We start from the raw sequence: 22,677 nt of genomic DNA on the forward strand, positions 1-22,677 counted from the left end.
TGTGATGTAATGCTTTTGTCCATTTATTATAACTCCAGTCTTTTTACTACACTCGACTAATTACTTCAATCACCAGCTCCCTGTCTGAAGCTCATAGCTACAGGACAGCTTCAAGCTTCTCAGCTGACTCTTAAAACAGAGGATTAATAAGCTATAATATCAGTAGCCAGCAAACCTAATGCAGCATTTATGTGCTATGGAAACAACACTTTCCGTTTGGAATCAGTGGAGACCAATGACTGTAGAAAACAGGGTTTTATCAATGTAAGGGTCATTTACCTTACATTATAAAGCATCGTCAGGTAACTGTTGTTGTGAATTGGCACTATAACAATAGCACTGACATGAATTGAACCAAAGAAGAGCAAACAGAAGAGTGAACATGTAACAAAGTATCCAAAGGTGGCACAAAATGGGATGTTAGATGAATATTATTATTGTAATAAGTCTGCTATCTGTTTAAATACTTCAGATACTGATCTTTAAAAAGTGTTTATATATCAGTTTCCTGTTTGAAAAAGTCCTTAAGTGACCAAAAAAATAATAACTAAGTTATTTTTTAACTGATATGAAAAAGATCCTCATTGAATCAGTCCTAGTGTTTAAAGAAGTTTTAGCAGGAAAAAGGAAAAGTTCAGTTAATCACTTAACTAGACTGCAGTCTTTTAAATTATTTCTGCCCCATAAGCTTTATTTTGTGCTTGTACTGGCATGACTCACTTGGCAACAAGATGAAAAAGAGACATTGTTGATGTTGTAGTTACATCTACTGACTACTTTACACTTTAAAAATAATAGCTGTTAAAGTATTGACTGACATCTGCCAGGAAGGCTCGAAGGACCCATGTCTAACTGAGTACGAAAGGGAAATATTCTTTACTTCATGTGTATAAGCTTTCTTCTTACACATTTCATCCAGCAGCATGAAGATGCTTCTGGGGATGCTTGCCCTCCTGTTCATTATGGTGTTATGAGTTCATTTGAATATTATCACCTTTTGCAGCAAATAGTTAAAGAAATATATAAGAGTCCATTTTTTCCCTCCAAGCCTCATTCCGCTAATAGGATCTGTGGTCTTGCTTTGCACACAAGACTGGCCATTAATGAAAATCCCCCTTTTTTTTCAGAATTTACATTTGTTATGGGGGCTAATCACCGCTGGCTGGAGGCGGTGTGGGAAATGTGATTAGTGTGTGAGTTCTAATTAAGTCTGTGAAGCCTCACGCACTGACAGACAGGCTCGGGGAGCTGCACGCTGGGAAGGAGAACACACACACGTATGCCTTTCCCCTGCATACAGAAATGCGTGAGCTTGCATGTATGCATTGCAACAGATTAAACACACACACGGGATCTGAGATGAATGATGATACAATGGCGAAAAAGTCAATCTGCTCACTATCTACATCTCTCTCCCGCTCTCTCACACACATACACACACACTCATCAGCCTACTGCAGTGCCCAAGACGTCCTATCACACAGCTACATCAAGCTTGGAAGCACATACGCTGGGACGCTGAGTCAGACGTACACTGTCGGTGGCAGTGCGCCCCCAGTGGCCGTGCAGCGGTGCTACCGCTCCTGCGCCGAGGTTAAAAAGCGGCGGGCGGCGCGCTGGGGCCACAGTGTGGGGTGTGTTTGAAGAAGACACAGAAAAGTTATTAGCGGATTTTTGTCGCGTCTGACTTGCAGCAGCATCGGTCGAGAGCATCATGGCAAACAAAGCTCAGCAGCCTCCTCACCTGCACCTGGCCGAGGTCACCGCGTCCCAGTTCCTCGACATTTGGAAACATTTCGACAGTGATGGTAGGATTTTATTTCCCCTCCTTAGAAATTAAAAGTTTATTTTAACTCTAAATTCATGAAATATTAAATGACAGGCTGATTAGATACAACTGGTGTGTGAAGTCATCGATTTAATGACTGATGGAAAATGCAAAGAAAAGGTTGGAAATGCTTTTCAGCCTAAAACCGTTAAGCTTAGAAAAAAAAAGATATTCGCGCAAAAGTTAGATTGTGCAGGCAGAACGACACTTAAGAGATTTGAAAGATTAAAAAACTCAAAAGAAGAAGAGGAAGAAGAAATTGAAATTCTTATGAGCCGTCTTTGCAGCTCACAAAGTGAGATTTTAAGAATATGGGACTGTTTTTTCATTAGGTCCCGAAGCTGTGGTCTATTCTTTGTCTTCGTCGTTTGGCTGTTTGATGGATAAAGCAGCTCAAAGGAGAAATTTTCTGGTTAGATCATGTTTAACAACTTCAGAACACATTTCTTTTTTAAATCAAGAAATACATTTTGGTTGCATGCATTTACAATGAATCTATTTATAGTCACAGTTATAGTCAGGCACGGTTTTACGTTTTTGGTTCTCTGATAAATCTATTAATCTAAATGGTAGGTAAACTAACACCATGTGAATGTCATTAAAGCGCAATTCTGGTGCATGCTGCACAGGGAAGTGCGCCGCTTTTTAGACATGAAGGCATTTCATTTAAACGCCTATGTTAAGAGAAATTTTGCAGTCAGCAACTTGTGCTTCCATTGGTCCTTAAACTACATTCATCTGTGAGCGCTGCTGCTTGCATTGAGTTGTTTCCGATCACAGCTGATGGACTGATGAACGTGCCATTCCTGAAAACTTCAAAATTGTTACTGACAATTTATTTATTGTTACTGACAATTTATTTGCCCATTAATATCCAACACAAGCATTTTTTGTCATGAAATGCCTCAGTGCTGTCTTACCTTCTTGTCTCAGTGCTCATTATATCACTCTTTGTCTGTGTGTGGATGTCTCTATGACAAATTCATCAGCATGTCACTACAGTAGTGAAAGTTTTATAAGCCTGATTAGAGATGCTTTCATTCCATTTGAAGGTCTGCAGACTCCTCAGCAGATTGAAGGCTTTCTGCAAACTGATGGATAGACTATACAGCAGTCTGATGAGAAAACCATCAGTTGCTGCCTTTAAAACCTATAAATTATTTCAAGAGTCTTTTTTATATTTTAAAATAGAGTCACTGTGTGCTTTAATGTGCCACATAACTGGGATCTAATATCAAACTGACAATATTATGAACCCTCTTGAAAATAGTAGTCAAGATCTGTCATCTCATTCACTTTTTCATGAATCTCTGGCAGTGATGTAAACATGATGAGGTTACAACTGGCCATTATTTTAAAAATATACAGTCTACTTCTCCAAGATGTCCAAATCACACCTGCAGATGAGGCAAGTGTGCCACACCTATTTGCTTTAAACACATCCTCCCGAGAGTTCATTGTCACCATGATGTGTGTTGATGCTGGCACACTTGCTGAACTGCTTTCCATAGGGAAATCAAGGTGGAGGGACATTTCGGGTGGGGCATAGAGGTTCCACAGCTGAGCTCCTCCATATGAGCCGCTGTGCAGAGAAGGTTGTTATGGCTCTTATTGCTCATCATGGTTTCAGCGTATGGATATTAGTCCAACCACCCAGGTACTTAAGTTCTTAAGCGGTGGTATTTTACATATTTTGCTCTGCAGTGAGCCACTTTGCAAATCAAATTTAACCAATACGCTTCCACAGATTTGGCTACTGAGTCTGATTTCTGCACTCATTAATGGGAGTATCTTCTGGCTCAGCAGAAAGAAACGAGAGCTAATTTGTTTGTTCAGGTTGAGTAAATATCTCTGAGTTCGAGATAAAAATACACGAGAGGCGATGCACCTAGAGATGATGAAACCACATATTCCCCTGGTTGGCCCGGGATCAAATCTAATCTGGATTGCGTCTCTTGCAGCTCCTCTGCTCAAGCGTCCCTCTCATCTTTCCCTGCTGTCTCCTTCGAGCCTTTTCAATTCAGTCACTTCAAAGCTGAGAAAGGAAACAACTGCAGTTTTGTTTGCTAATTATAGCACATTTGCTGTCAATTATTTCTTATTGACCTGGATAAAAACAATTTGGAACACTAAGCAGAATCTACTTCCTGAATTGACCCAGCTGTGAGCTCAACACAAAATATTTGAATAGACAGGGCTCCACTTTCCTTTGAAAGGCAAATGCACTTTATATAAGCTTTAAATATGCACTTAGTTGGCACAACTGCCCCCTTTGAGAGTTTTTCCCGGTCGGGGTTGGATTATAGAATAAATAACCAGAAGTAAAATCACTTTACCAGCTTGTCCCAATGGTCTAGTGATGCATTAAATGTTTACTAGTGATGAAAAAGTGTTTATTTGGGTCTAAAGTGGTTTTCGTGAACCTTTTACAGTATCTGGGTGCTAGGTACAAACTTTAAGTGGGTGTGCAGAAAGACAAAAGTACAAGTTGGCAGGAATGTTCTCATTGCACTGTGCAAAGTATATATTTGACATTTAAACAAAATTATCTGGGAGTAAGGTGAAATCAGCTATAAAATGTAGCTGCTGGCAATGATGCATATTCACATACTGCTTTTGATATTTGGTCTAAATGTCTACACTGAAATTGGGACACTTCAATACAATCTGTACATACTGATGTTAGTCAGCAGCACACACAGCATTTCATACCTTAAACATACTGTTGTTATTTAAAGGCTGCTTGAAACAGAACTTGCTTATCCTGCTTTTGAGTGCGAAAGCATCAACAGATGGTGGTTTACACAAATGAATGGGTCTATTGCTGCATCTATTGAGCATATGAGCACATCCCCAAACAATCATTTCATATATCTGTTTTTATTGCCATTTTATGCCATTCGTGTTGTAGTTAATCACATCATACTTACTCTGTTTAATTAGCAAGCGGGACATTTCTCTCTACAGTGCTAAATGTCAAATAAGAGGCACAGGAGGGAGGCTCGACAGCAACAGAGCATTTCACTGTCCCACATTTTCATTAAAACAGCAGAGTTTGTATTCATGAGTTTTGATAACATCACTGAGGAATGCACACGCACGCACACACAATTTCCTTGGATAAAAGATGTTGTGAGTTTAGTTGAATAGAGAGAAGGAGTTAGATTGAAAATGACAGAGGGAGAAAAAGAGAGACAGAAAGTTAGAGAGAGGGGGAAGGAAGTGGATGGCATAATAATCTTTGTTAGTGTTTAATGAGGCAGCACTGCCTTCCAGGGTTTTATTGAAGCAGCTAGTCACATCGTTTGGAGCCATCTGTCCGGCCATTCAGCAGGAGTGTTGAAAGAATATTGGCACCGGTTCACATACTACCTGGGTGAAGCGGGCACACTCATTTGTCCTCCGAATAGGAACTGTCAGGGCAACGGAACAACAGGAACAAGAATAAAATAGGATGAGAGAAAAATGAAAATCAACTCTGTGGCCCCCGCAAGATAAATTTGTCATTAAAGAATCAAGAAAGTGTGATTGACACGATCACAGATTAAGCGCCGCCTGACAAAAATGACACTCGTGCCATCAGTCATTATGACAGCTTGTCAAAATGACGGGTGGCACACAGCAAACCAAGGTTAAGATATTTTCTAAAGGATTGTAGAAAGCCACACTGTTCTTGGCAAAATATCACTTTCAGAGTTTAAGCAATCTCAAATAAAAAAGCATATATAGGCTACAACTATATCTAAATTAACCATTTATTTTCGTCTGCTTAATATCTGCCAGATTGCCACTGAATGCACTATTGATCACTGCTGAATAACCAAAGCGGCCCATGAATCATCACCTTGAATATCAAAGAAAAGTTATTTCCCATATATAGCCTCTCCTGGCATGCAATCTTGTGAACACAAAGTCTTTTGAAGAGTGATCACTGTGGCAGTCAATAATGAAATCTTTTAGAAGGGGAGGAGGAGAGTTACTGTTGAAAGGCTCGTGTTTGAATCAATACCAGGGCAAACCCAGGCAACGATGGGATCTGTTTGACACTGTGACCGTGTCTCTGTTTGGGAACTTTTTGCACATCAGCACTACTGGTAAAAAATACAAAAAACAGAAAAACAATGCCATTTGTGATGTTGCATTAACATGCAATTATGGTCTCTCTGTTTCAAGGTAATGGATACATCGAGGGGAAGGAGCTGGAGAACTTCTTCAAGGAGTTGGAGATGGCTCGGAGAGGAGCGGGGGTGGTGAGTTCAGGGGTCAGGAATTAATCACATATCTACACACTGACAACTCAGGATTCACTTATGTTGAGTAAAATTGTTTCCTAGGACCCTTCAAATCCTACATTCAGAGAAAAGATGAAGGAGTTCATGCAGAAGTTCGACAAGAACAAAGATGGACGAATTGAGATGTCAGAGGTAAGGCCTCAGAGGACCTCTTTATTTTATAGATTGTATTTAACAGAATAGCTCGACTGCCTGGGAAATATGCATTTTTGCTTTCTTTCCCTGATTTGGATGAAAAGATTGATACAAAACGTTTATATGTAGCTTCACAATTTAGCTTGGCATAAAGATTAGAAACAGCTAGGCTCCACCAAAGATTGGTTTGACTTTTTGAGAAATATACCATCGCAACCTGGACTCAGATATGCAGCAGAAAATGGATAGATGGATAGGCTTTTTCGCATTCTTTACAATGATTAAGATAGAAGATCATTGCTCCCACATAAAACAAAAAGAAGTCGTTTATCTTAGCCTAGCTTAAAGATATAACTACCAGTAATGCAAAGAGGGTGGGTACCCACTTACAAGAAGAAGACAATGAGAACCTAGAATGTCCAATAATGACCGACTGTCAGCTCGGACGACAGGATGATTTCACATTCTCTTTTTTGACAAGTTTACTGTAAATAGCCAAACACTAACTACGCTGACAGTTAGCTTAACTTAGCATAGAGTGCATGAGTAATTACTGGTCACTTAAATAGGATGCACTAATCAGCCACAACATTTAAACCACCTACACAATATTATGTAGGTCTCCCTTCTGATGCCTAAAATGTTTAACCCAGAAAACCGAGGCCACAGAATCTCCATGAGTGTCCAGTGGTTTCTAGCACTGAATCATTTTGGTGTTGTGGCTCAGCTAGGTGGGGCTTCTTGTGAATTCTCGATCACAGTGGGCTCTGGGAATTTTGGAGCCAAGTAATTTTGGTGCCAAGTTAACGGCTCAAGGAGCTGTTCCTTGAACCATTCCTGAATAGTTTCTGTGGTGTGGTGGAGCACATTGTTCTGCTGGCAGTGGCTGCTGCTGACTGGGAGCGCCATATGGAGCGTTGCTTGGTTTGCAACAATGTTTAGTTGACTACTACTTGGCAAAGTAACATACGCATGCAGCACTTCTTAGACCCAGGGCCCAAAGTTTCCCAGCAGAACATTGCATTGTAATGACATAATTAATGTTTCTTGCTTCACCTGTCATTTTTTTTCAGTATGTAATAATTCCGAAAACAACAATTTGTGGCGTTACATTTACATTGCATGTTTATTGTGATCACTTTTAGGCCTATTTCATGTGATTTTTTGAATTTTTAACTTATCTGGGAAACCTTTAATTCAGATAGCACTGCCACAGTCAAAGGAGGATTGTTATTTCCAGTCATTTACATTTGGGAGAATGACTTTCTTGTGGAAGCTCACTGCCCTTAAATGTGCATACATGGAAAGCTGGGGGCAAGAAGCTCACATGACACATTGTATATGAGACTTGTGCATTGGATATCAGACCATAAACAGACTGCAAAATAAAGGTGAAGGTTTTCTGCTCATTGTGTGTGATGAGAAAAGGTTCAAAAAGAGAGCTCAGATAACTCAGAGATCCAAAAATAAAGACCCCAGAAGTCTGGTCAATATTTAACTGCTTGCATAAATGCGGTCTTCGTGATCTTCTCTATAGACCATCAGTTTGGGATATTGGTTTTCCTTGATTTGACCACTTTCACAGTGATTTGACAAAGCTGTGAGAAATAGGGCTTCTGCAATATCAATAATCCACTGCTGCCAGAGAAGTAAATGAGTGTGCAGTCCACTTGGTTATGTGAACATGCAGTTTATAGTCTTTGTCTGAACAGCTAAAAATATGTATTTTAATAAATATTTCTAACTTAGGCATAGTTGTGCTTCTGAGGTTGTGGCTCTCTATTATTTATGCTGAGTTGCCCATTTGAGGCCTTGCAGACAAAAAGCTTCCCCACTCTCTCCCAGAATATCAACTGTACCATCTTGTGTTCTCACCACTCCCATTTCCCTGTCACTTTTCCTAGCTGGCCCAGATTCTTCCAACTGAAGAGAACTTCTTGCTCTGCTTCAGACAGTTTGTCAGCTCCAGCGCTGAGTTTATGGCGGTAAGAGTGTGTTCCTGAGAATATCTGTCATATATTTTTTTCATAAGAACCTGCCGCTCCTCTTGACCAACTTAATTATTTGATCTCTTCTTTAAGGCACTTTTGAACTTTTTGCACAGGAGGTTCTTGTTCACCGTTAACATTGGCCAGGGCGTACTTACTTCACTCAACCATAAAGTTATAGGCCAGAGTCAGTCAGCCTCGGAGGGCTGGCTACCTGCATTTTCTCTGCCTAACAGTTAATTTCATGAATCAGTTCTTTATGAATGGTTGAAGGTGTATAAATTGAAGGTGTGTTAGTCAGGATTAATCTGGAATATAACCTGCTGGTCTAAATGACAAATGGCTGAATGTGTGTGCTAAAGGTTTATATATAACAAAAAGATGGCTTAGAGAAAAGGAGGAGTGAATAGTAATAATAATAATATGCCCACTGCATATTAAACATCACCCAAATTCATGTGGGGCACAGAAACAGCACTTTATTTGTTTATGTGAACTGTTACCTTTGCCATCTCAGTAACTGGTTGATGTAAATAACTAAGAGTCCTCATACAGAGCAGTTGTGGGTTGTTTGTGTAAGTAAAAGTGAAAGAGGTTTGTAGAGGAGCTGACAGTCTCAGTTGTGATTCGTAATAGAACAGGATAAAACACATTAAAACCAAAGTATCTTTATCTACTAGTTAAAAGAAACCCTTCTGATCGACTCACTTGCTGCCTGGAGAAGTATGCTGTACTCTAAATCACCGATGGTGGAGTGAGAACATTTTCTGCCAGTTCCTCATTGGCTGTGCTGGAAAAATGGAAAAAGCTTTAGTAACTTCATGGTGAAAACCATGCCCAACAGGAAGGAAAACAATCACCCCCACAGTATACAACTGAAATGCTAACAAAATTGAGCCGTAAAAGGCTAATACTATCTGTGGATTATTTTCTGGAGACACTTGCAAATAATAAACATACAACTTTTGCTTATCTTACATAAACATATGAAGACATTGGATATTTGTCTTATCAGTGATGATGCTTGCTGCATTTTAAGTCTCACAGCTTCCCCATTCCTTCTGCTAATAGCATCTATTAAATTCAATTCAATTCAGTTTTATTTATATAGCGCCAAATCACAACAACAGTCGCCTCAAGGAACTTTATATTGTAAGGCAGACCCTACAATAATACATACAGAGAAAAACCCAACAATCATATGACCCCCTGTGAGCAAGTACTTTGGCGACAGTGGGAAGGAAAAACTCCCTTTTAACAGGAAGAAACCTCCAGCAGAACCATCCCTGGGGGGGTTGGGGCAGCCATCTGTCGCACCTGGCAGGGATGAGGAACTCTTGAGGAACCTAAGGGTCTAACGTCTGGCAGAACCATCTCATGTCTTACAGTCACTATCGATGTGTTTCTCCTGAAAAACTACATTTTTTATTCAAAGTTCCTAAAAAAATACTTCTTGCTTCCTCAGTCTGTCAGAAACAGAAGCCTTTAGTCATTTTACAGTTTTTTGCTAGCAGATAGAATTAACAGGAGGCACTTTCACACAGTTGAAATTCAATAGAGACCAGAAACAGAAATCAACATTTACCCAAATTTGTGGGAAACTTTTGTCTCACAATATTATTAAATGGAAAAGTGGAAAGTGGAGAAACTCTGCTACCATTTATACTAAACATTTTCTGAAGTTTAAGTGGCACTTTGAATTTTGGATAATAGGTGAAGAGAAGTAGCAAAAAACCCTCGAGACCAATATAGATTTATATCCTGAAAGGTAGCAGAAACAGAAAATAATCTATTCTACCAAATATCTCAAGAAGATGAGACAAAATGGCAGATTTCATGTTAGATCTGCTAAATGGAAAAAATGAAGCCAATTAGAAACCAATTACATGTGAGGAAGAGGCTGTCCTTGTCTCTTGTGTCATATTGAGAAGGAATAATGAAATGAGAGAAGGGAAATGAATGAAAGAGAAGGTGTGCAAAGAGAGAAGGATACAAAGGGCAAACGAGCAAAAGCAGGAACAGAGGAGACGTAAATGAAATGTCGATGGGAAGTTGAGAGCCAAAGTTTGAGAGCATAAAACAAGAGAGGGGAGATTAATCAGTCTTTGCTGAAGGGTGCAGGGAGGAGGAAGGGGGCAGAGAGGTTTTTAAAGGGTTAGAATGAGGAAGCGGAGCCTTCTATTTTCAGAGTCATATATAATGGATAACACCACTGTAGCTCCTCTCTGTAGAACCCAGAGGAGGAGAGGAGGAGCAGAGAGAGGGGAGGAGAAGGAGGAGAACAAGAAGGGGGAAGGCCATCCATCTTTGATAAGGAGCCCTTCTCTGGACAGGGACAGCTGCTAGATTAAAACATTCATTAAAATGACTTTCTCTCCCCTCCCTCTCTTTGTCCATCGTTGCCCTCTGCTCTGTATGTGGGCAAATAGGATTGTATTGAAAACTGTATGATTACAGTGATGTTCCAGGCTTTTGTGGTCGGCTGCTCTGGAACGATTTCTGCTGTGCACCAGAGAAAAAAGGCAAACCCTTGGCATAGTCAAAGAGTAAGCAGGGAGTCGATCAGAGAGGATTTATTCAAGGGGAAAGAATGTAAATCACTCTGGAGACGAGCTTCTCTGTGCTTTTGAGCTGAGAAAATGCTTTCAATCGATTGCTTCAGTTTGTTTCGTTGATTTCTTTTTAGGCATGGAGGCGATATGATACAGATCGCAGTGGCTACATTGAAGCAAATGAACTGAAGGTAAATTCTCAACAGCATTAAATCAAATGTTAAGAAGCACTGACACATGTTTATTCATTTGATCATATGTGACCAGTCACATGCAGTGTCTCATTTATTACAAATATTGCTTTAACCTGTTGTCATACTTATTTTATGCATTTTTTTCTCTTTTCTCCCCCTACACACATTCATTTGCACATCAACACACACAATAACAGAGCACACCCCCTAAAATGTAATTATCAAATAGTATGAACTAGGAAGCTGCACATGTCCCGAAAATCTTTAATCTCTGTATTTTCTTACACCTTTCATTTCAACATTTTATGGACATTTTAAATATATACAATATATCTTTAATTGTATGCATACTTGTATGTATATTTAAATGTTGCATCACACCTGCATGCTTTGTTTTTGGTATCAAATAAATCAAAGGGAAAAAATGTTTTGTGTCATTATCATAGACTGTATAGCAAAGATGGGTGTACCTAGCGTAACCCATTGTTTATGGAGTCTGGTTTTAGGCTTTGATTTTGGGATTATGGCTAGTTTTTAAACAGTCTATTAATGCTTTTTTGTTTTTTGTTTTTGAAGCTCATAGCAACCAAATTTGGCTAACAAACCCCAAATACAAAGTTATGAGCTGATGCTAGCTTCATTATCAAGGTGCTTTTAGAGTATCACTCTTCAAAACTGCATCACAATCCAATTTAAAGAAACAATATAATTACATTTAAAACTGATTCAAAAAGCAGCAGCACCATGAGCACAGTTTAAAATAATGAGAAATCCTGTTCAGTGACCTGAATTAACTTGAGTAAATAGCTAACAGCTACAGCCTGTCAGTATAAACATCTCTAACAAGGTGAACTTTGATTTAACTGCATATATTTTGACAAAATTCATCTTTGTAGTTTTGATCAAGGGGAAATAAGCTAAGAGACCAAAACAGTTTTTGATCAAAATGACTCACTTTTGGAGCCAGCCTCAAGTGGCCACAAGAGGAACTACAGCTTTTGGCTTAATTTTTTTTTTTAAAGAGAAGGATACAGCCCTCGTTCTTGCACACTCACTATGTGTCAAGGCTGAATGGCCGGTGAGTGGTGTGGACCCAAACGCAGATAAAACAAGGTGTGAAATGTGACAACTCACACCATAAATACAGAACAGGGTAACGAGGGAAGAGGAAACACAAGGGGAAGACAGCTGGAGTGAATAAACATAATGACACAGGATGAAGCAAAACCGAACACACTGAACACAGGATGCAACACTGTCAAAGTAAAACAGGAAACATTACAAGTACGTGGCTTCACATAGGACCAGGAGGAAAGAACAGACAGGAGACCAAGACAGACAGGGGGAGGCAAAGGAAGGTGACACAATAAGGGAAACACAGAAACAATTAAAGAAGACGAGACACAGAGGGAGAGAGAGAGAGACGAGGCAGGTTGGGGAAAACATACATGACTGCACATGACAGACAGGGGGGAATGGAATAAAACACCAGGAGGGCACATGTAAACAGAAAGGGGAGACAAAACACAAAGACGTGACTGGGACCTGGGGAACAAGGAAACAAGAGACACAGAGAGGGTAGAGACGTAGATGACACGACAGACATAGAGGACACAGAGGAGAGACCAAGGCACAAGGGGAACCTAACAGACAAGAAACTAAACTGGGAATACAAGGAACTCAGAACATAAAATAAACTCAAGACTAACCAATGAACCTTAAATCACCATAAAGCATATTCACCAAAACACAGGAAACTCAAAATGAGTTTCCTGTGAGTCCTGTGAGTCAAATGACCCAGAAGCTCGAACCGCCATCAATTATTAATAATCAGTTTAGTATACATTTAGGAAGCAAACATAGATACTGTTTGCCCATCATATAACTTTAAATACCTGATAGAAGTAGAAATGTCACATTAATTTATGTTTTTCTTATAACTGAATGTGGCATTCTTTTGAGATGTATAAATTGTTTGCCACGGAATATTTTCAGTGTGTCATCTTTTTTTTTCAATTCATGTGAGCATATGGATGAGCCAAACCGGGAAGTACTTTTGACTCAGGAGAGATAAATGTCTGCTTCACAGGAAATTCCCCACTGACCTCAAGTGTTTTCTTTTTCTTTTTATGTAGTGAGGATTCAGATACAAAAAAAGCTTTACTGATTACACAAAGGTTAGTCATTCAAACACCTCTAGGAAATGTTTTGTCAAATTATATAAAGGAAAGTGCACCACAGTGGCAAGCTGCGGATTAATTGGGGTCAGTGATTACTCGTTGTGTACAGATTTGGCTGCTCGGGTAGTTGTGGGAATAAGATCTCTTCCAGCTGACCAGGTGCAGATGAGTTACTCAGGTGTGGCTTTTTGAAAGCTTTAGAAAAAGTGCAGATGAGATCTCAGGAAGCAGACATGTGTCTCACCACATAATTGTGAGCAGACGCGGAAAATATTGACTCAAGTAGCGCATAACTGATACCTTTGGTCTAACGCTACTGGAGTACTTTATTTATAGAAGATGTTATACTGTGCTAATTTCAGAAGGAATTGTAGTGTTTGCTGCTCTACATGTACTCTTCAATTCTGATTTCAAAAACAAAACACCAGATAAACCAATAAATCAAAATATAATTTAATAATTCAGTGTCTCAGTTTTTTTCTTCCTTTTTTGTCCCGTTTTCATCATTTTTTTCTCTTATTCTTGCATTTCTCTCCATACCTAATTTTCACATTTTTTCTTTGTCAAATATGGTAAAAAAAACAGCCAGCCCAAACTTCAACTCTCATTAATATAACTTTATTTTGCAAGTTTATGTTTTTTTGATATAGTAGGGTTATATTCTCCAGGGCTTATTGTAGATGTTTTGAGTGTTTTAAGTTTTTCAGACTGTTAGCATATGTTAAGTAAGTGTAAATGCATCTTTATCTAAGATCTCTGTATTTGTTTTCTGGACATTTTGCCTCAGCTTAATGAAAGACCAGGCACAGCCGCTGGCTCTTTTTACTAATCCATGGGTGCTTTTCATTATGCCTCTTCGCTTCACTCTCTCGTGTCTCTTTCTCGCTTCTTAGCTCCTCCTGGATATAAGAGAGAGATGAAACGAAGAGATATAAAGGCGGAGGAGCTAAAGCTGCTGAATGCTTAGTTTTAGTAGTGGAATTTCATGTCACGCCATTTGATAAAATTCTTCCATATAGGATGCGCATATGTTTAATTGCAAAAGCTCTTCCAAAAGCCTTCTCTCCAGTCACTCCTCATCACCCAGACATGCATTTTAGGGCACTGCAAGATCCTTCATGATGGCCAATGATTTTTGGTTCATGGGAGGAGAGAGAATACAAGGAAGCACAAGTTAGCATAATGAAAAGCACCCTGTGTGTCTCTGTCCTCAGGGCTTTCTGTCAGACCTGCTGGAGAAAGCTAACAGACACTACGACGAGCAGAAGCTGCAGGAGTACACACAGACAATAGTAAGACTTGCTCTCTTGCACATTCAAACACTCAATCGCACAAGCTCAGTTTAACTGGACAAACTTTACACTTAGCTTTGGAAACAAAAAGCTGACAATTTTATGAAAAATGCAATTTTTCAAAGAGAGTAAGACAGTTTAAAGTTTTGCGATTCCACCCATCTATTGTGCTTTGTGGTGCAAAGGAAGACTTAACTTGTACACAACATCTTAGGAAATGCTTTCAGTAGTATAAAATAAGGAGAAAAATATCAAGAAAACAGTAATGAAATTCTGATTGTGAATGCAATCTTTAGAAGCTGCTTCACTAGAAGAAAACTAAACTGTATACATTTGTGATAAAAGGCATATGTTTAGCAATTTGTGGAGGTACTCAGTGGCCTGTTATAGTGGTGGCTGCAGCCCTGTGCGGCTCACTGGTTGTGACCCATCATGTCCTGCAGGTTGTGAGACTGCAGCCCAGATGTGCTAACATCTGCTTCTTCTTGGAAGCCCCAGAGCTGAGCTGACCTAATTTTCTGAAGCAGTTTCTTCATAGATAAACTTATTGTTACTTCATCTAGTGCAGAGGGAAATATTAGAGATAAAGCAAAAAAACAGAGGCTGAGATTAATGTAAAGAATTAGTAATTTTAATCAGCATACTGCTATGATGCAGGCAGTTTTGCTAATTTATGAAAAATGTATAAGGTGTAAACTGATGACTAAAATTAGTCTAGCTTACACTCACCAAACATCACTGTCCTAATGAAGAGTAAATAATACAGTACTGCCAGCAACAACGGGCATAATACCCATGCATGATCTCTACTTATGCAATCAGATTCACACATCGCTGTTCACATCTGTGTCACCTTCAGTCTCCAAAGAATCAAGCTGACCAAATGTTCTTAGATTTTATGCACACACTTATTACATTTAGTTATGACATATGTACAGTCCAAATTTTGACTTCCAGAAGGGTCCAGGAAAAACACCAAACCTTCAATAGTGACATATTTTCCTCCTGTCTTGTTACTCAGAACAAATTAGACCACAGATATGTTGTCAAATGCATCCCACGTTACCTCTGGAAGTAGTTTGAGTGATCCGTCAGTTATTTTTTGGGTTAATTGTTCAGCCAATAAAAATGCTCATCACTATTTTCATAGACCATAGTGACATCAAGATGCCTTATTGCATCTGACAACAGTGCAAAACTCCTAGGTATTTTTACTGTGTGTTAGGTTTTCATTTAATAAATCATTTAACACTCTTCGAAAGAGTGGGTAAGTCTCCATTTTATTATTCTTTTCCTCCAATGTAACTCTCTTCTAAACCTTCTGACTTATTGTGTAAGGAAAACCTGCCACACTGGCTGAAAAACTGAAGCAAGGTTTATAGACCGCTGCTTTTAGTGTTCCTCTGTTAGACATGTGGTATTAAGGAGGAAAAAAAGAAGTGGTGAATATATCATAAATTTATGGCTACTCCTTCAGTGTCTCAGCCAATGAAATGCATGGGACCATGTTTACCTTTACTTTGACAGAGTATACCTATAAAAAGCTTCCTTTCACTTTCTCCTCTGTTCTACTTCTGCTTTGTAGCTCAAGATGTTTGATCTGAATGGAGATGGGAAGCTGGGCCTGTCAGAGATGGCAAGGTAATATGTAATTTTGCTTGTTTCTGCTCATTGTGTAAATGTTGAAGCACATTGCCCACTGATGCTCATTCACTGTCAAAGAACGTGAATAATTGACAACAACTGTGTCCGCTAATGAAGTCCTTCTCTGCCACAGGCTTCTTCCTGTACAGGAGAATTTCCTGCTGAAATTCCAGGTAGGGGACAAACATGGGGCTGAAATAAAAGCAAAACAGAAATGATATATTATACTCGGAGAACGCCACTGAATTACATAATGCACTGTAATTTATGATTCACAGGCCTGTTTTTGATGATGGTTAAAGGAGATATTCATTGACTCTTCAAGACTATCTTTGTATAATTCACAGTTTAAAATAATCCTTATATGTATTATAGTGGGTCTTACTGCTTCATATCAGTTCATCCACTGTCTGAAACAAGCTGTTGTAGCACCTTCCACTTGAAGCCAACTTTTATCTGATTGGCTGCCCCTCATAACTGACAGGGTGGAACAGGCTGTGGGCGGGGCTTCTCTGCTTAGAGACAGAGCTGTGTGCCGGACCATATTAGAGATATCCATCCTCAGCTGACATACAGAGTCAGATGTAGAGAAGACTTCTGTGTGAAATCAAGCTTGAGGTTTTGGCTAACAGCAATTAGTTGACTATAAACTGCCCTCCTTATTTGAAAATTTCACCATGTTTCATATGAGCATACACCACAGTAGGAGTTCATAAGTGACAGAAGACAAAGTATACTGGGTCTGAGTTAGTTGCACAGATACATGTCTTTTTTGATTTTTTGTAGTCTTGTAATTAAAGTGAAACCTTGTGTTTACAGGGTGTCAAGCTGACTTCTGAGCAATTCAATGCCATCTTCACATACTATGACAAGGTAGGTGACATGTTATCAAAAGTGGTAAACTGAAATTCAATAAATGTGATTTTTTTTTAAAAGAAAAATCAAAAAAGAAAAAGAACCAAGACTATGATGAAACTATATGGCTGTCTTTTATTTAATTAAAAACCAAGTTTGATTTTTTCTTTTTATCGTTAATGACTGATAATAATTGTAGGTTGTGGGGTATGTTTTCCAGTCTCAGAAGGATATGTCAGAAAAAGTTTTAGAACAACTGCTTTACTGCTTTGGCAAGAATGGATTCTTTGATCTGTCTTTCTGAAACGTTGGGAGCTCTCCCGGGGATTTCCTCCATGTGTTCTGAGCTAGATTGGCATCTGCAACAACACCACACACGAGAACCTCATCATATCTAGTTATTTTGTTAGCGACAACTCCGTCTCCCATGAGTCTTCCCTATGGGGAAACGTTTAAGGTTTCAGGCTGTTGTTACATGCTCATGAAATCATTGTGAAAATAATTAATGGTTAGTGCACACAGAGACAGACAGAATGACAGAAAAACAGAATGGAAGTGTGTCTGAATAAGGGTGGGACTCTTTACAGTGTAAAAACACGCCAGCTTGAGTCAAGCTGTCTGGGTGACTCAGTGCTGTTTGTTTAGGAGATCCCTTTTTGTTAAAATCATGAATATGTAAATTCTGTCTTTTACCTTGGGCACTCTTCATTTACCTAGGGAAATGAGTCAGGCTTGGCACACCTGTCCATTTGTAAACAGCCCAGGGTGGCTGAGCAGTGGTTTGGTTAATGGGCATATTTTCCACATTAGCAGTAGAACGGTGGGGAGGGACTATGGTACAAGACGGGAGAGGGAGAGAGCTTATATCATTTTTCTTGTTTATGGTATCGTGTGTGTTTTGCACAGCTGAGGGACCAGCCATAATCTAAGTAGCTATAAGAAGGCTGACTCAGTTTTTTGAAGAAATAAACAATTCAGTTTGATGTGACACAGCGCTGGTGCTTGTTAGCCCAGTTGATAGCATTACCTTAATGTTCAAAATGCTTTTAATTTTTCCCCGATTTATATTAGTGATGAAATAGAGTAGTGAAAGTAAATTAATTAAAGTAAATTAAAGTATGCGCCTTACTGCTTTTTCAGCAACAGTGATTCAGCTGCTGCCTGAAATTCATCCCCTTTGTAACCAAAAGATGGGTAATATCCTAATGTGAACTACATGAAACTACAAAATGCAAAACTTTGAAATGTAGCATGTATATTATAATTGCTTCATGTCTTCTATCCTATGACAGAACAGCTACACTGCACACATGAGAAGACAGGATGCAGACACTTAAGGACTTTTTAGGTCAATAACAAAAAAATAAAAATTGGAAATAGTTTTCTGTGCCCTGCTGTAGCAACAAGTAGAAGGGCTGCAAAATGCCCGTTTATCTAATAAGTTCACTTTGAAGCACAAGGCCAGTCCATGTAAATCCATGACCTTAAGTCATGTCAGTGCACTGACATTGCGATTAGAAAAAGAATAAAAACAAACAGCTATTTGTCTTTTCAACCTCTGTGTTTTTGTGCTCTCTTTTTGTCCCATACTAAGTAGTATGGTTGGCAAATTTGTATAGAGCCGTCCATGGCAGCGATGGGAGGGGGATTTGGAGGTTGCGTGCGTATTCATGACTTGAGTCAGACTGAAGGCTTGCACTCTCTTCACTCTCTCTAGTTCACTAGTAGACGACAGGGTGGAATGTTTAATTATAGATTAGCCACTGCGGTCCATTCATGTAGTCCCCCTCTGCGTATGGAGCACTTGCATTTATGTGTGTAATTAGTTTCATCATTTTGTTATGAGCTCAAGCCCCTGCAGCAGAAACTCAGGCAGCTGCCGAGTGGTCGAGGGCCGGGCAAAGTGTGGCCGGTCAGCTGAACACTAACGTGGCTCACAGTGCCACGGCCCCACACTGTGCAAGACTTGAAAATGTCTGAAAAGCAAGATGGCGTGGAGTGGAAGACAGACTGGCTCATACCTGATGTTGCTCTGCTTTCCCATAGCGCTGCAGAGTGCAGTCTTTTATCCTTAAAGGAAAAATAAATAGAATTTACACTTTATTCCCAAGATCTAGGACACTTCAGTCTGGCTTTGTGAACATCAAAGAGCATCTCCCAGAGTTAAAAAAAAATATAAGACTGGCAAGACACTCAGCTCTGAAGTCATCTTGAGACCGAGCCTAGATGAACAGAACATGTTTTGTGCCACTTGCCAAGGGAAAATGTCCAATAATTTGGGCTTATTTTCTGGCCCTAAACTCTATAAACACGGCTGTGAGACATAGCTCATTAATTAGCAAAGGGGCTCCGTATTAACTTAGCAACTAACCCCGTACACAGAGTTTTGAATGGGAAGTCTTTTTTAAATGATTTGCTGATTGCTGCCACAAAATACTGAATGAATGAAGTCGAGCAGCAGTGAAAGGAAAAATCAATTAGCTCTGAATCAAAACATTGTTGACAAAAGACTGCCTTTACTTTAAAGAATGAATTACAAGAAGGGAATGAAAATATATATGTGGCATCTATATTTTCAAAAGCTGTGGTAAAATTGTTACAGTATCATTATTATTATTAACGGTAATTAATTGTCTCCATTATGATTGTTTGTAAGTGAAAATTACAATCATGATGTTTTTGGTGACTCCTTCCAGGATGGAAATGGCTACATCGATGAGCAGGAGCTGGACGCTTTGCTACGAGACCTTTACCAAACAAACAAGAAGGTAAGATGGGTGTTCACTTAAGGTGATCAGTCCTACAGCCTGCTAGTGCATACTGAAAAGAGTGCAAGGGAAGGTTTAAAAGATGCCAGCGAGATCTGCTATGATGTATGGTTTGGAGACAGGGGCACTAATAAAAAGAGAGGAGGCTGAGCTGGAGGTGGCAGAGCTGAAGATGTTAAGAATTTTATTGGAGTGACTAAGATATGCATGATACATGAGAAAGAGTTGGAAAGGCAAGGTTGATTTGGACATGTGCAGAGGAGGGATAGTGGGTAAGCTGGAGAAAGGATGTTGAATATAGAGCTGCCAGGAAGGAGGAAAAAAGTAAAACCTAAAAGGAGGTTCATGGATGTAGTATGTAGATGTAGATATGCAGAGGGTTGGTGTGAGATGCTAAGGATTGGGGAAGCAGATGATTTGCTGTGGTGACCCCTAAAGGGAGCAGCTGAAAGAAGAAGATTGGCGGATACTAAGACCTGTACTGTATGATATGTGTATGCACCACATGTGGCTTGCCTTTGAACTCCTTAGTTTTTATTTTGGGTTCTTCAATCCAACGTGTTTGCGGTCTAAAAGTTTATTTTAAACAGAGCATTCTGCTAGTCCATGGTATGCCTGGTGCTGATTTAAGGGTAATAATAGTTTATCGCCTCTCTCAACGATGTATTTATTAGGCTAATTAGAGTGAGCGTATATTACTTTTTGGCTGACATCACAGTAAGGCATACATTAAATCAAACTAAATGTGGGTGGCACAGTGGTGCAGTGGTTAGTATTAATGTCTTAGAATTAAAAAATCCCTGCCTAAGCTGAACCTCTTGGTTGGCTTAAGCCTTTTTGTGCAGAGTTTGAATGTCCTGCCTGTGCCTGCATGGACTTCTATCAAAACTGAGCACAGACTAAGGATGAGAATGTGGTAGTCCCGTGGAATACACCAACGACTAGCAACCTGTCCAGGGTGAGACAGAAAAGTTTCAAGATCTCACTTAGTGCATTTAGTATTCTAGCAAAATGAACTGCACATAACTGCAACATTTATAGTCTACAGAGTGTCTCAGCTCTTTTTAGCAAAAGGGCTGTATATCCATACAAAGCCTAGTAGGTCTTTCCTTCAACATTAGCTACCAAAGCTGTTTAAAAAAGTCTTTGGAAAGATAAACACTTGAATTCAAGCCCAACAGAGCCCCATTTAAATTATCCTGAGATATGTAGATAGATTTTTTCTCCCCCTCGCCAGCAGTACTACAGAGTGATGTTTTGATGAGTGAGTGGCCATATGCTGAGCTCCAGCAAGCAAATGTGGATACTCTAAAAACTGGTCTTTGTAATATATTACAGAAATGCCCCATACACAAAATGTTTTAGTGAGGAAAAAAGATGATTGCAATCATAAATTCTTATGCTTAAAATACAACTCGGAACACTTTTCACTATTTTGTTCCAAACCTTTTAACTTCAAAGAGATAGAACAGTCAAAACAAAAGAACTTGCCTTGGATTTACTTTTCTGTCATTCAGTTTTCTAGTCAGAAACATACTAACATTTTTTAGTTTCCTCAATATCTTGAAAATAATCAAAACCTAATGCTGGGAGGAGAGTAGGAGAATATTCATCAAAATGAGCTACAGGATCATAACATGTTGCTTTTTGGCCTCCTCAGTGTATCATATTACCCTGTCTCTCATTCAGGAGGTGGACCCCACAAATCTGTCGGGCTACAAGCAGAGCATCATGAGCCTATCTGACGGAGGGAAGCTCTACCGTGGCGAGTTGGAAATTGTCCTCTGCAGGGAGCCAATTGTGTGACTCTTCCTTCTTTCTGTTCGCATATCATCATTTGCTCTGCCTGCCCCACCCTCTTCCCCTAGACCACATCCACTTCCAGCTGAGTGGCAACATATGTATATCAGGTGCATGTGCCAGACACCTCCCGCCCCAATCATTACCTAAGCCCCTCCCCTCTCTCATGGTAAAACAGGTTCAGATTGAATGATAAGTGCACTGTCAGCACCAACAGCTCTTCTTCTCTAAACCTTGTTTTTTTTGTTTTGTTTTTTGCTACCTTACCTCTACTAATCATGACCCATCTGAATCCCTGTAGCTCTCTCTAGTAACCCTCCCACATCTTCCATTTCTGACCTCATCCCTGCCCATGCTGTGCGTGACTTGCAACTGACCAAAAGTCTCCCTAATGCCACCAAAATGCCCTGATGATAACTGCTATACCTTAACCCCAGCTTTACTGACCCCTTCGTTCCCTTGCTTTTTCAACTTTGCATTAGATACAATATAGTCAAAGAAAACTGCAGACAGATGTGTTTGAATTGATTGCATTTATAATCTGTGATGGAGCTGATATTAATTTTCCATCTCTGTTTCTCCTGAAACTATCTTGTTCCATTAAAACTCTTGTGTATCATTGCCATGAAAGGATTTTGGTTTTCAGTGTTTGTTTTTTGGCTGATACTGTCAATTGAAAATATTAATAAAATATCTTAAGATAAAATCATCTTTGACATGATTTTGTGTGAGTGACTGAGAGTGGTACAATACCATGCAGACCTCCCCTTGCCTATTTCAGCTATGCAGTGTTTCGCTATTCTGTCAGTTGCCTGATACATCCTGTTGTGGTGACCTTTTGCGTACCAGCTTGGCCATTTTTATCAAGGACTCCCAGCTTTTCCTGCTCCCCCACCTTCAATCCGCAAGCCGAAGTGTAAGAAGGATTAACGATGGTTGCAAATCCCAACAAGAGTGAGACGGTGTGCAATTTAAGGCTTTAGTGAAGTTACTTTGGAGACGTTCGAAAACTGGAATCAGCTGATGTTAGCCTGCAGTATTAGGCTAAAGCAAGCAAGGGGTCTAATGTTTTGTTTTTTTATTTAACTGTAGCTTTAGTGGACTAAAGATCATGAAGGGCACTTAGCTGCTGTTATTTACAGGATAACA

The 22,677-nt window shown here is 39.5% G+C and overlaps 1 protein-coding gene across 1 annotated transcript; it reads left to right on the top strand.

Annotated features, from left to right (window-relative positions):
* The first annotated feature begins 1,599 nt into the window (after positions 1–1,599).
* On the top strand, positions 1,600–22,184 carry calb2a (calbindin 2a). The gene is made up of 11 exons (XM_063477726.1): positions 1,600–1,808; positions 6,002–6,078; positions 6,163–6,252; positions 8,160–8,240; positions 10,930–10,986; positions 14,384–14,461; positions 16,047–16,102; positions 16,239–16,278; positions 16,925–16,978; positions 19,657–19,728; positions 21,418–22,184. The coding sequence occupies exons 1-11, from the start codon at positions 1,715–1,717 to the stop codon at positions 21,532–21,534; spliced, it is 816 nt and encodes a 271-aa protein (XP_063333796.1). The 5' UTR covers positions 1,600–1,714; the 3' UTR covers positions 21,535–22,184.
* The last annotated feature ends 493 nt before the right edge of the window (positions 22,185–22,677 follow it).

Source organism: Pelmatolapia mariae, linkage group LG7 (genome assembly GCF_036321145.2).
Source record: "Pelmatolapia mariae isolate MD_Pm_ZW linkage group LG7, Pm_UMD_F_2, whole genome shotgun sequence".
Lineage (NCBI taxonomy): Eukaryota > Metazoa > Chordata > Actinopteri > Cichliformes > Cichlidae > Pelmatolapia > Pelmatolapia mariae.